The sequence below is a fragment of the Aphis gossypii genome, unplaced genomic scaffold, assembly GCF_020184175.1.
Source record: "Aphis gossypii isolate Hap1 unplaced genomic scaffold, ASM2018417v2 Contig00381, whole genome shotgun sequence".
NCBI lineage: Eukaryota > Metazoa > Arthropoda > Insecta > Hemiptera > Aphididae > Aphis > Aphis gossypii.
Window position 1 is genome coordinate 23,219 of NW_026083086.1, and position 14,017 is coordinate 37,235.

General features: G+C 29.4%; 1 protein-coding gene across 1 annotated transcript; it reads right to left on the minus strand.

The window, feature by feature from the left end:
- Positions 1 to 12,849: 12,849 nt before the first annotated feature.
- Positions 12,850 to 13,683, minus strand: LOC114132003 (craniofacial development protein 2-like). The gene has a single exon (XM_027997364.2). The coding sequence runs from the start codon at positions 13,681 to 13,683 to the stop codon at positions 12,850 to 12,852; it is 834 nt and encodes a 277-aa protein (XP_027853165.2).
- Between the last annotated feature and the right edge of the window lie 334 nt (positions 13,684 to 14,017).

Here is a 14,017-nt window from a genome sequence, read left to right on the forward strand (position 1 = left end):
TTAAATATTAATTATGGGCCGTTCAAAACTACAAAACTACACTAGACGGTGTATTTTCGCGATTTTTAAATGTTAGAAAATCAGAAATTTATGTATCTTATTTCAGCTACCATAAATAAATAATTACATGTATAAGAGATATTGAAGAAATATACATTTTAAAGAGAACGCGATCTTGTATGATTATACAAATTCCCACTCAAACCATGACATTATATTCCCCAATCAAAGTCGTATTACAGCTAAGATGTTTACACATCATTCGTGAGTACAAAGGCGCACTCACATGCTTTTTTTTAATTTAAATTTCTATGATCTTCTAGCATTTTTTTCAGCAAATTTGTCAACTAACATGTTTATATCTAAACTGCGAATTTTCTCGTTTTCAATACTCAATACACTTAAATCTGATAAACGTTGTTGTGCCATAGTACTTCTTAAATAACTCTTAATTAGTTTTAATTTAGAGAACGAACGTTCTGCTGTAGCTGATGTTACTGGTATAGTAAGAAATAATTTTAAAACGGTGGCTACTTCCAGAACACTTGGTAACATGCAATTATTTTGAACAATCAATAATTCAGCTTGACGCTAGAAACTTCTTTTATATTTTTTAATAGCACCCTTCTGAATGAAAGTATTTGCTGTACAAATGATAAAGACAAATCATTTGAATACTGTTCTACTAAAATTTTAGCAAAATGGGTCAGTTCTGTATCTGAATATAATACTAAATTTTTGGTTATCCAAAAATTATTCGTGTGTTCTCCATTTTATAAATTATACAGAATTATTAAAAATTTTGTTTATAGCTAATTACAAAACATATGCAAAGTTGCCCCCCACGGCCCCACTTTAACCCAGGAACTTCAACCTCCTTAGACAAATTGCTACTAAATTTTTATTCTTTGAAATCTTTTATTCAAATTACTGTTATACAGTTAAAATTCAGACTTTTGTCCTCAACTTGACTTTTTTCCAAATATAATTTTCAATTCATGGTCGTTTTTTATTCCAGTTAGATTGTTTTATTTAATATAGAACCATATTTTTTTATTTGTTCAATTAAGAATAATTTATCTCAACATAGATTTTTATCCAATTGGAATAAAAAAAACTGAATAAATCTAGAAAAAAGTTAAATAAAAAGCCTAAATTAATAAGTCTATAATTATTCACAAATTTTTCATTCAAAAAAACAATCTTTATAGAATAAAAAACCTAAATTAATAACAATGAAATATTAATAAAAACCCTAAATTATAAAAAATATAATATTTGTAAAAAAACTGAATAAGTAGATCATGATAAAACGTTTAATAAGAAATGCAAAGGTACTGGTCTGTTATCGCCCCGCCACGGGAACGAAAAATTTTATCGCCCCGCTAATTACGAATGCGGCGATTTCGAACATATTATTTTATTTATACCTACAACAATTACCTATCGCTTTGTTTTATTAGTTTAGGTAATTTTACGGTACTTATAGGTTATCGCGACTACCTAACAAAAAATATGACTGCGCGTGTTTCGGCACTAGTCGCTACGCTCCGCACAAATCAAAAATCTCCCTCGACTTGCTATGCAACGCCACCTCAAGTAGGTCACAGGGCAATCACTGCCCATATACTACGCATAATTTACCCTTTGACCTACTTAAGGTGGCGTTGCATAGCAAGTCGAGGGATATTTTCGATTTGTGCGAAGCGTAGCGACGAGTGCCGAAACACGCGCAGTCACATTTTTGACTTTTTTCTGAATTTTTAATATTTCTTCGGGCGGTTACATTTTTTGTTAGGTAGTCGCGATAACCGATAAGTACCGTAAAATTACCTAAACTAATAAAACAAAGCGATAGGTAATCGCCGCGTTCGTAATTGGCGGGGCGATAAAAATTTTCGTTCCCGTGGCGGGGCGATAACAGACCAGTACCAATGCAAAATGTAGTAAAAATCTTAAATTAATAACAAATCTAATTTATAAATTGATGTTCTTTATGGAAAAAAAAAAATAAATAACAAAAAATTAAAAAAATTCATTATTTCATAAAAACTTCAATAAAAAATTTAATGAGTATAAATATTTTGGATATCTTGACGTATGATCACACCAATTAATTTATTTTGTGGAATCATCACATATCGTACTTATCTACTGATAATATAATTACGATAAAACAACACAATTTATACAAATTTAAATCACGGATAAAGATATTATACAGGACTGAACACAAAATTATTATTATAGTACATAAATAATATTAGTTGGAGTAATATTGGTACGGGAGTATTTTATTTACGATAGCCACTATCTACTAAGACATAAAGCAGTAAAATAATTAATTCCCTCGTATACCACCCAACCATCAACATATTTTGTACAACAGTCCCCCTACACCCTCCATTCACCAATTATGTCTGTCGATAATGCTATATACCTAAATATCTAGTCTGCGATCTAAATATAGCAAACATTATGATTATACTAATAAAAATATTGTGGACTGTGGTATTAAAATAATTGATAAAAATGAATTAGGCAATATTTTATTTATAGAAATTATTTTATTTTAATGTCTATAATATAATAATATTATATTATTATGATATTATCATTGTTGAATCTGCATTTGATCGAGTAAGTTGATTCTCAAACAGAAATATTGGATTGTCTTTAATTTTTACTCTTTTTTGTATCTAGTGTTGTGTTTTATAATATTGTTAATATTATTTAAATCATAAATAAAAATAATATTTAATAAATATAAAATGGAAACTAAAGTAAGTATATTTCGTTTATGTAAATAATAAAAAATCAATTATGTACTAAGTTATTGAAATAATGAAGTAAAAATTTTAATCAATTATTGGGTATCGACGTATAATCTCAGAAAAGTAAAATTACCCCGCCTGTAGTAGCTAGTCTATGATCGCGTTGGGATGAAATCTAGGTAATTTGAAATTTTGAGATTTAAAGGTGAGTAAAATATATTTTATCAATTTATTTATATAGCATGTGTTCACTATTCAGATTCTTACATTTTCTCTTTCACAAAGTAAACATTTTAGATTCTGATTGTGCAACCATTGATTATATTTTTACTATGATGTGTTTTATTATCTATCTAAACCATTTCTAAATATAAAAATGATATATCAATATGATTTTATATTCTTTTACTTAAATATTTTTAACGTACGATTTTATTACATATGATTAAATTAAATCAAAAACCATCCAACTTTCAATAGCTATATTTCGCTAAAAAATTAACGAAAAATAATTATTTTAACGTTAAAATTGATAAAAAAATAGCCTTATTAATTTAGTACATTTTAAATATAGGATGCAATTTGTAAATCAAAAGTTTTTAGTGGTGTCACTATTAAATTAAAGAGTGAAAAAAATAATAATTTCATTGAGTTTGAGAAAAACAAGATACAAAAATTAAATAAATCTACCGTAATACTTGAAATAAATAAAAATAAATTATTGCAATACTAAAAACAATACAATAAAATTAAAATATATTTATTGATATTGGCTGACAGACCATGTCCGCTCAAAATTGTTTTTTGCATAGGTATAATGATATATCATTATTCATTGCATTCAAATTTAACACATCAGCGTTAGTACCCTCTCAACATATAAAATTTTTTTTTGATTTTTCAAGTTTTCAATTTGTTTTAATAATGTTCACTAACCTATACGACAACAATGGATATAAAAGATATTATATAGTGCCTTATAGTACTCTACCAAAATAGTTAAATCCTATGAACTTAATATTCTGAGTGAAGTGAAAAATTTATTGATTTTACAATTGTATTTTTTTTGTCTATCATACATGTTTGGGCAGTAAATATAATTATGTCCGTTTCTTCGGCCTCTTCCCCAAAATCGAAATTTTAAATTTTTGTTAATACTATTAATTTTTAAGTCTTTTTTAATGGTTCATATAGAATTTCTTTGGTACATAATAAAAAAAGCGGGTAAATGGATGTCAGCGTGGGTTCAGCGTTACTGTAATGGATGGTATTAAATTTGAATTTAATAATAGGTATATCATATTATCATTGTATAGTGTATACGAAAAACGATTCTGAGCAGAGACGATGGTCAGTCTTGTATATTTTATACTATATTAACTATATTGTTACTATTTCAAAAAAAAAAAAATATGAGTACCTATTAACCAAATTAATCAAATCAGATTCATTATGCACTTGACTCATTCAATAATTCATAGTATATACTATAAAAAATTAGTATAAGTTATTTACGACATCAGGGGCGGTGCTACATGGAGCCATGGAGTAAGTGCCCCCTCCCTAAAAAAAAAATAGATTTTGCCCTCCATTGCCCCTCTAAGATTTAATGTCAAAATTATGTAAGTATAAATAAAGAAAAAATTGTAAATCAGTATTAATATTTAAAATGGTTTTAATTAATTTAAAGAGTTTTTAGACTCGAGTATTATATTATTTTAAGTTTGACTGTTAGGTTTATTAATAATAAATATTCTTTTTTTGTACATTTAGAAATAATACACAATTAAGTTAACTAACTGCACATTTTCTAAAATCTCATACATTAAAAGATAAAAAGTTATGTATTGTTACATACAAAAATAAAATAAAACAGAAGACATTTGAAGTTTTACAGTTGTACATTTTATGATAATATTATAGTAGGTATAGTTTTTGATTATTTATTTAGAAATATAACATGTTATACCCGAGTAGCAATACTTTCCTGATAATATGGTATAAAAAAATTTAATTTGTTATATGTTTAATTAGTATAAATTTTTAATAATCAAATAATTTGTAAATTTTCAATTTAATACATTTTGTCAAAATTTGAACTTTAAACGGTTATAAAAAAAAATTGTGACTATGTATTTTTAATATTTGTAATTATCATTGTAAAAATATATTAGGAACCTTTTATTATACATTTTTACTTTTTTTACCAAAGAATAAGATTTAAAAAAAATAACTAAACAAATTGAAAATTTCAAAAATGTTATCAAGTATAGGAAATTCCAATATAATAAAAGATTCAGTGAAAATTGCATGTATCTATTTCATGTAATTTGTTGATTTTGTCAAAAACCGATTTTGTGTAAAAACTCCTGTTTTTTTCTTATTTTTTTTTTTATTTTACCCTGGGATTTTGAAAACTTCTGGAAATTTTGATCTTCCAATGTACCAACTAGATTCACTTTCCCACAAGAAAAGCTACCAAAGTTAAAAATCGAAGCATTATTTCGACAACTTATCGTGTATACAAACATTCGCGCTCGTTTTTGACAACAGTATGCCGGTCGCAGTGGTTAGATTAGACTAGATTAATATTTCATTATAATCTTATTTACAAACTTTACACATTTTATTGTGAATATTAAAAATTTGTTTATAAATTGTAGTATAAATTCAGGGGTGTTCTGATAGGGTTTATTATATATACGTAGTATACTCTCAAGAGTTGACTCTATCAGAAGCTATAAGAATAATTTTTTTTTTGTAACGCAAAATTAAGTATTTTAATTAGAACATTGAGTTCATAAACTTATAACACATTATATAATACATTTAAATACAAATTATATGGTTACATTTCGGTTGGATCTCAAAATTATCAGTTGTAAATCAAAGCTCAGGTTATTCAATTTGATATTGTTAAAATTTATAATTTTGAAATTTCTTAATATTTTAGGCTACAGTTAAAAGAGGTAGAAAACTTCGAGTTGATGCAAATATAATTTTGAGGCATTTGAAAAAAGAAAGCACGAAATTATAAATGAACAGTAAATAGTAAAAAAACGAAGAGCTAGAGCTAAGTACCAAGTCACTAGGCTTCTATCTCATAAAACAGCTTATAATAAACTCGCTAACTCACTAAAAAAGGCTTTGGAAAAATATAAATCATATGAGTTTGAACAAAAATTACACTCTCTATCAGTCATTGATAGGAGTCTATGGAGGGAAACTAAATACTTACTAAAATACTATAAATACTTTATACTTCAGTATAAATCTTCTTCACCTCCACTGTTAAATGCTGACAACGCTCTCGCCGTTTCAGATGCTGAAAAATCAGAAGTATTCCAAGCCTATCTTTCTAAAACTTTTTATCCGCATGAGGATATCTATAATCCACAACATATTATTGTTGTTGAAAATTATTTAAATTCTACCTTACCATATGCTCGCCCAGAAAAATACTTTACACCTAATGAAGTTAAAAATATGATCTCTAATTGTTATCGCAAAAAATCTCCAGTGTTTGATCTAATAACGGCTAATGTTGCTAATTGTTTACCGAACAAAGCCTTTATAATGCTTACTTATAGCTACAATGCTATTTTAAGACTTTCATACTTCCCCACTCTTTGGAAGTTTTCGCAAATAATTATGTTTGCTAAGCCGGATAAACCACCCGACCTCCCAACATCCTATAGACCTATTAGTCTGTTGCCATATTTTTCAAAAATTTGCGAAAGACTCATTCTCAAACACATTTACCCATACATAATTTCAAAAAATATACCCCCATCTTCACAATTTGGTTTTAGAGCCAAACACAGCACCGTACACCAAGTCCACAGAGTAATTGATGCAATCTCTACCTTCCTTGAAAATAAATGCTACTGTCATCTCCCAGGCATTTGACAAAGTCTGGCATGATGGTCTTCTGTTTAAGCTTCGCAAATTTCTTCCTCCTTGTAGGGAGCCGGTCCTGGTGAAGATGGCTCAACACGATTTAACGACGAAGTCCACTTTATCGTCTATCTTCTTCGGAGAGCGTAGGAAATTTGTAGTAAATAAACAACTCGTTTTTTATAAGTTTTAAAATCAAGTTATTTATTAACTGAGACAAAGTAAAATAATAAAGGCTAGCCCGATGTGTTGTTAAGTATAGAACAACGCCACCGGTCCATGCGTACTTGAGGCTTAACTATGTCTGAATCTTAATACTACCACAACCCTTTTTATATTAAACTAATCATGGACGTAGTCTCAGAATATACGTGTGTGTCATGGTAAACCGGAACACAAGTTTCGTGTTTACTAAGACACGATTATTGAATGCATATTTGCTTTCTAAAAATGCATATAACAAGATCTATAAATAATATAAATAATATACGTATTTTAATTCTACGAATTCATATAACAAGAATATAATACTAGATCTATAAATTGGATATATGCAGTTATTGCAAACAGTATCAGCTCAAGGTAATAAAAATAAAGTAATAAAATAAAGTAATATGGTCAGATTACTACATCCTGCATTATTTCTACTAATGAAGTCATATCTTATAGACCGACATTTTCAAATACGTCAAGGTTCCTTCCGCCACCTCAAATATAGCCACAATAAGTGCTGGAGTTCTCCAAGGAGGTGTGTTTTCTCCTATTTTATTTAATATTTATGCTGCTGATCAACCTTCTACACCAAATACTATGTTGCAGATTATGCTGACGATAAAGTCATATTATCAGTACATAATGATCCATTAATTGCTTCAAGAAATTTACTATCCCATTTAAATATACTCTCTGAATGGTACACTTAATGGAAAATTAAATTAAATAACAACAAATCCACTCACACAACATTCACCCTAAGACATGGACTTTGCCCTAGCGTAACTGTAAATAATCTAACCAATCCCTTCTCTTGACACTGTTGAATACTTAGGACTAAACCTCGACAAAAGACTGACCTGGCAAAATCATATTAGAAAAAAAAGATTACTACTTAATGCCTGCTCTCGCTCTCTAAAAGTATTACTTTCAAAAAATAAATGTTCAAAAATAAAAACAAAACTTCAAATATACAAATCTCTTTTAAAACCCATATGTACGTATGGAATCCAGCTGTGGGGATCGGCAAAAAAATCAAATATAAATAAAATTCAGGCCTTCCAAAATATTACCCTTCTTAAAATTACAAATGCCCCACCCTTCGTCTCTAACATGACTCTCCACAAAGACCTAGGTATAAAAACAGTAGAAGAAGAAGTTCTGTTTTCTATTAACGATTTTATAATAAATTAGAAAATCATGAAAATCCTCTAATAAAAAGCTTACATATCCCGTCACTCCCTGGAAATCCCCGTCGTAGGCTTAAAAGGAAATGGTGTAGGGATCATTTAATTTAATCCTAATAAGCTAAGTATCACATAATTAACAAGCTAAGTGTTACCAATGGGTGGCTTCTTATTCACTTAACCCTATAATGTTTATTACCCTAATCTCACATATACTTATTATGCTTAATTGTATAGATTGTATATTTCTTGTAAAAATAAAAAAAATAAAAACATATGGCGTAGGTTTATTGGTGAAAACTAAATTAAATAAACATAAAACAAAACTATAATTCGTGGTTTATATATTTAATATTTATTATATTATATTATAATTTATAGTTATTATTCATTTATGTTTTAAAAAAGTCAAGGTTTCTACTTAGTATGTACAGAAATATAAAATTACTGCATATTAAAAAAAAATAAAAATACAATTTTTAATTTTAATTTAAAAACATTAATTGTTAATTTTATTACTGTTGCGTAGATTATTATATTATGTACCTATATCCGACATCTAAGATTTGACCGATTTTGAATGTTTTTTTAACTGTTTATTTTGTTTTTTTTTTGTTACGATTTTGTAGTACTGCATGTTGGCGCATCCTTATTGTTTGGTAATATGTGATAATATGAGTAAGTATTTCTTTTTATGTTGAGAACATGGAAAACATAAAAGATTAGAACTGTTTTGCATAATATCTTCAACTCAGCAATCAACACATTTTCATTATTAGAAAACTTTTCAAATGAATTTCCTATCAACAAAATTAAATTAAAAAATCCTTGATTTGGATGTGTTAATCTTCCCCTGGACTTCATATTTGTAAAAGTTGCTTCTTGTGTAGTTGAAGAATTACCTGTAAAGTATTTGACATTAGTATTTATCATGAACTAAGATCATAGTTCTAAGTTCATAAAGTTCATAGTATTTATATTTTATATTAATTTCTAACTGTTTTTTATTTTAAGGACTATATTTTATTATTTCTAATTCCATTGAATTAATGGAGTAATATACCTTTGTTAAATATAAGTATATCTTAGTACGAACCTGGATAGTTAATAACATCTACCAAATGTTGTATGTGTGATATATTATGTGAAAATGCTATTTTATTAATCCCCAAAACATCCTCCGTCATCAACTTATCTTTTATATAGGATGTTATTTGACTCTCTTCAAAATTTATAATTACTTGTTTTTCTACTGTTGCTTTAATTATATCTGTTTTTTCATTTTTTATACAGAAATAACTCAGATCTACCTCATCATAATGAAAGTACCAGCCATCAGGTAATTTTATACTATTTGGAATTTGTTTCAAATCGGATATCAAATGATCAGAGGTTTCAAAACACTGAATCTGTTTCATAAAAAAATTTAAAATATTGGATACCTGTATCATTTTTATATAATTATTTTTTAATCCGCTGTGAATTATTGTTATGTAATAAAAGCTTTGTTTCAGTACTTTCAATGGGCCACAACAATTGTCGCTTATATTTAAGAATATCATTAACAAGATTGTCTTCTATCGATCTTTTGTTCGAAACCTAAATATTTTATTTCCACATGTAACTTTATTTATAACTTTCATTTAATAATAAATTACCTGTTCATATAATAAACTTGATGTATTATTTATTGTTTCGTAATTAAAAACCGAGGGAAAAGAACCTTTTTTGAAACCAGGATTGAGTCTTAATGTAAAAGGAGTCAACTATAATATTGTAAATAATATGTTTATGTACAATTGTATTAAATATTTATGAATAAAATCAACATACTTCATCATTAGTGTTATTACCAGACCATCCTGAATAATTGTTTAAAAAGTCATCTGGCTTAAAGTGTTTTTCGCATACGAAATTAACTTTTGTAGCAAAACCATTTACTTTTAAAACGATGTCAGTCCAAATATTTACCGAGGTCTTAGGAACTTTAAAAAAGGTACATTTACTAATATCATCTGCGCTTGTGCTCAATTTAATTGCACATTTTCTTCCCATTTTTATGAAATAAATAAACACAGTTTTACAGAAAAGTAACAATAACGTTTATTCTGGAAGTTTGGAGTAATGCTCAATGTAAAAAGTAACTATTAAGTAACTATTTTTAAACAAAATATTAAAAATATTAAATATGTCCGCTAGAGTGAGTTACTATCGCATAGTTTTGTACCCATAACATTTCCTAACCGGTATTAGGGTATACGTGACCAGTCCATATTGTCATAGTTCATGCTTTGAGGCAACCTGTATTATCTATAAACCTTGCTCCACAAATACTTCACTAGACCGTGATAATTGGAGTCAACTGATAAGTGTTATAGATTATAATAATATATTATCTATGTTAATATACAAATTACCACTTCACCAAAATTTCCCGCATAAATTAGAATATTATTTTAATTATTACATTAATTGTTATTTGTTACTGCATATAAGAGCAGTATACTATAGATTTATTTAGTATGAATATTTGTTTTGTTTTTTTTATCAGTTGAATTACAGACCAATATAAAATGATCTGGAATGATGTTTTTTATAGTAATTTCGTATTATTACAATTGTATTGCATTTTCCAATGGGGTTTCCGTAGGAAGTATGAACTTTTTCTCTCGCGAAATCTGTCGAAGTAGTTAGTTCTATCACCGTTTAATCGAATTTTTCATGGTTTTTTCAATCTCGATTATTTTTGTTACTTACTTTAATTTTCTTTCTTTCTTTCTTCTAGCTTTTACAGTCCATTTAGGACCTTCGCTGCCTCAACCACATCTTTCCACCTATTCCTATCTTCGCTATCTTCAATCCTTATTAAATCTTCTGAGATTTCCGTGAGATCCGTTTTCACTCTGTCCACCCATCTTTGTCTTGGTCGAACCCTTGGTCTTTTACTGTTTAGTCCTCCAGTGAATAGATTTTTTGCAATACCTTTCGATCTCCAAATATGACCCACCCATTCTAACCTTTTCTAAACCATTCTCAATTTGATTTCGTTGTGCATATTGTTACGGTTGTTTATATTAGTTCCTAGATACTTGAAATCCGTTACTTGTTGGAAGACATATCCATCCACTAGTTTATCATCTAGAGCTCTCTCTTCTCTTGATACTACTATGTATTTAGTCTTTTCATGATTGACTTTTAATCCAATCGGTTCCGCTGCTTTAATTAGGTCCGCAGTCCTCATTTCCACATCGATTCGAGAACTACCAATTATTACTATGTCATCTGCGTATGCTAAGATAGTGTTCTGTCCCAAAATTTCCATATTTTGTCTAGCAGAGAGAGATCTTATTACTTTTTCTAAAGCCAAATTAAAAAAAACTGGAGAGAGCGTATCTCCCTGTCTTAGGCCAGCCCTCACTTCAAAACTTTCTGACAGTGTATTTGCATATTTTACTCTACATTTTGTTTCGGTATTGCACTCTTTTATCAGCTGGATTAGTTTGGTTGGTATACCAAATTCCTCTAGTGCTGCACATAGTTTTATCCTTATAATACTGTCGTACGCCTGTTTGAAGTCCACGAAGCAAAGATGCACTTCTCTACCATACTCATAGTACTTTTCTAACAATTGTCTGATTCTAAAAATGGGGTATGTTGTAGATTTCCCTCTCATAAATCCGCTTTGATAGTCTCCAATTATGTCGTTAGCATAGACTTCCAGCCTTCACAGGATTGCTATCAACAGAACTTTATAGCAAGTGTCTAAAAGTGAGATTCCTCTATAGTTTGATGTTTCCATCGGGTCTCCTTTTTTATACATCGGGAAAATGATCGCTGTTTTCCAGTCGTTCGGGACTTTTCCACTTACCCATATTTCTTTGATCAATAGCTAAATCTTTGATATTCATTTTGGGTTAGCTGTTTTAATTAATTCCGCATTGATATTGTCTTCCCCCGGTGCCTTGTTGTTTTTTAGAGATTTAATTATCAGTGTTATTTCTTCATATTCTGGTTCTGTTAATTCAGGCTGTACAGAGTTGTAAGTGGTATGTTCTTGACATTCCTTTGGGTGGACATCCTCATTAGTGGTACTCAGTAATTCTTTGAAATGTTTCCGGAATTCTTCAACTATATTAGATTCCTCTGTAATCAAGCAGCCGTGGGTATCTTTAATTATGCAGGTTTTGGATTTAAAACCATCCTTGAAGATCTGCATTTTCCAAAAAGTAGTCGTGGATTCCTTCTGTATTCTTCTATATTTCTTATTTTTTGTTGTTCATACTCTCTCTTTACGTTTCTTATTTTCTTACTTGCTATTTTTCTGAGTTCCTGATATCTTTCCACATTCTCAGGCGTTGGTTCCTGAATCATTTTTTGTCTAGCTTTACTTCGCTTTTCTGTAATGTCTCTACATTCGTCATCAAACCATGGTTTCTCTCTAGTTTATATTTCTTTCTTAAACAAAAGAGCCGCTTTATTAACAGTTTCCTTGACAATATTCCACCCTTTTTCACTATCAGGCTCTGTATCCAGTTTGTTTGATTCAAGGATATTGTTAAGATTATTATGGTAGGCAGTAATTTTTTCCTGGTTTTTTATTTTGCCCATATCTAACCGGAATTTTTTCTTTATTCCTTTTTGGTTCCTATTTCATTGTCTTGACACATTCACTTTTAAAGAACTGATGACCAGGTAGTGGTCAGTGTCGCCATCTGCTCCTCTATAGCTTCTTACGGAATTTATACTGGATTAAAATCTTTTATCAATCACTACATAATCTATCTGGCTTTTATATTGGCCATCTGGGGATATCCAAGTATGTTTATATATATCCTTTCGTTGGAACAGTTTATTACCAGCCCTTTATCTGTGCAAAGACTAATTAATCTCATACCATTATTGTTGCTTTCTTGGAGTAAACTTTCTTTGCCTACAATTGGTTTGAATACATTCTTCCTTCCTACTTGAACATTAAAATATCCTACTACTATTTTTATGCTTTCTCTGGGGATATTGTCAAGTACTCTATCAAGGTCATCGTAAAATTGATCCTTTAGTTCACAATCTGCAGTTTTCGTTGGAGCATAACAATTGACGATCATTGTATCAAATGTTTTCCCAGTTACTACTATGTAGCTAATTCGGTCATTGATCGGTTCAAATTTCTTTACTAGTTTTGACACGGCTGTCTTCGTTATAAAACCAACTCCATTTTCGTGTTTTTCATTGCTCTTTCCTCTAAAGAACACTGTCATATTTTCGGATTTGAGATTGCCCGATCCTGGCCATCTAATCTCCTGCAATCCCACTATATCAACATTGTATCGGTTAATTTCCTTTAATACGCATTGTAAAGAGCCTGGTTTATACAAAGTTCTGATATTCCATCTTCCAAATCTCAAAATTCCAGCATTTCCAGTCCGATTTCCAAGTCTGTTATCCAAATTATCAATCGATTTCCAAGGCTTAGTGGTTTTTGGTTTCTTAACAGTATTTTTTTTACAAGGACGGGTCGTTGGACCGTCGCTTAACCCCCAACCTGGAGGACCACTTAGACCCTCCCAACCATTTAAGGTTAGGAGAGAAAGGCTACTGCAATGCACCAAGTGCATTGGGCGATGGGGACGCCACTTTCCCAATTTTAATTTTACTGTACTATATTTTATGTGTATGATCCACACAAATGAAACGCCAACGTATGGCATACACATTCGCAAAAGAAAAATTTCGTAAATATAAATATAAATGTGTATTGTGTATATATATTATATTTGTTGTTTTACATCCGTATATTAATGATTAATAATGGACTTCGGACTTAGTGCGATCGGGTATAACACATAAATCGGTGTTATCGGGTTTACCTACAACGACTTGAACGGAAAAACCATCAGTGAACGACGATATCCACGACCAAAATAGTTTTCCAACCCAAATAATTATTAC

What these genes read in the sequence shown, in the direction of transcription:
- LOC114132003 (XM_027997364.2), bottom strand. Translation starts at nt 13,683, where the DNA reads ATGCACTTGGTGCATTGCAGTAGCCTTTCTCTCCTAACCTTAAATGGT.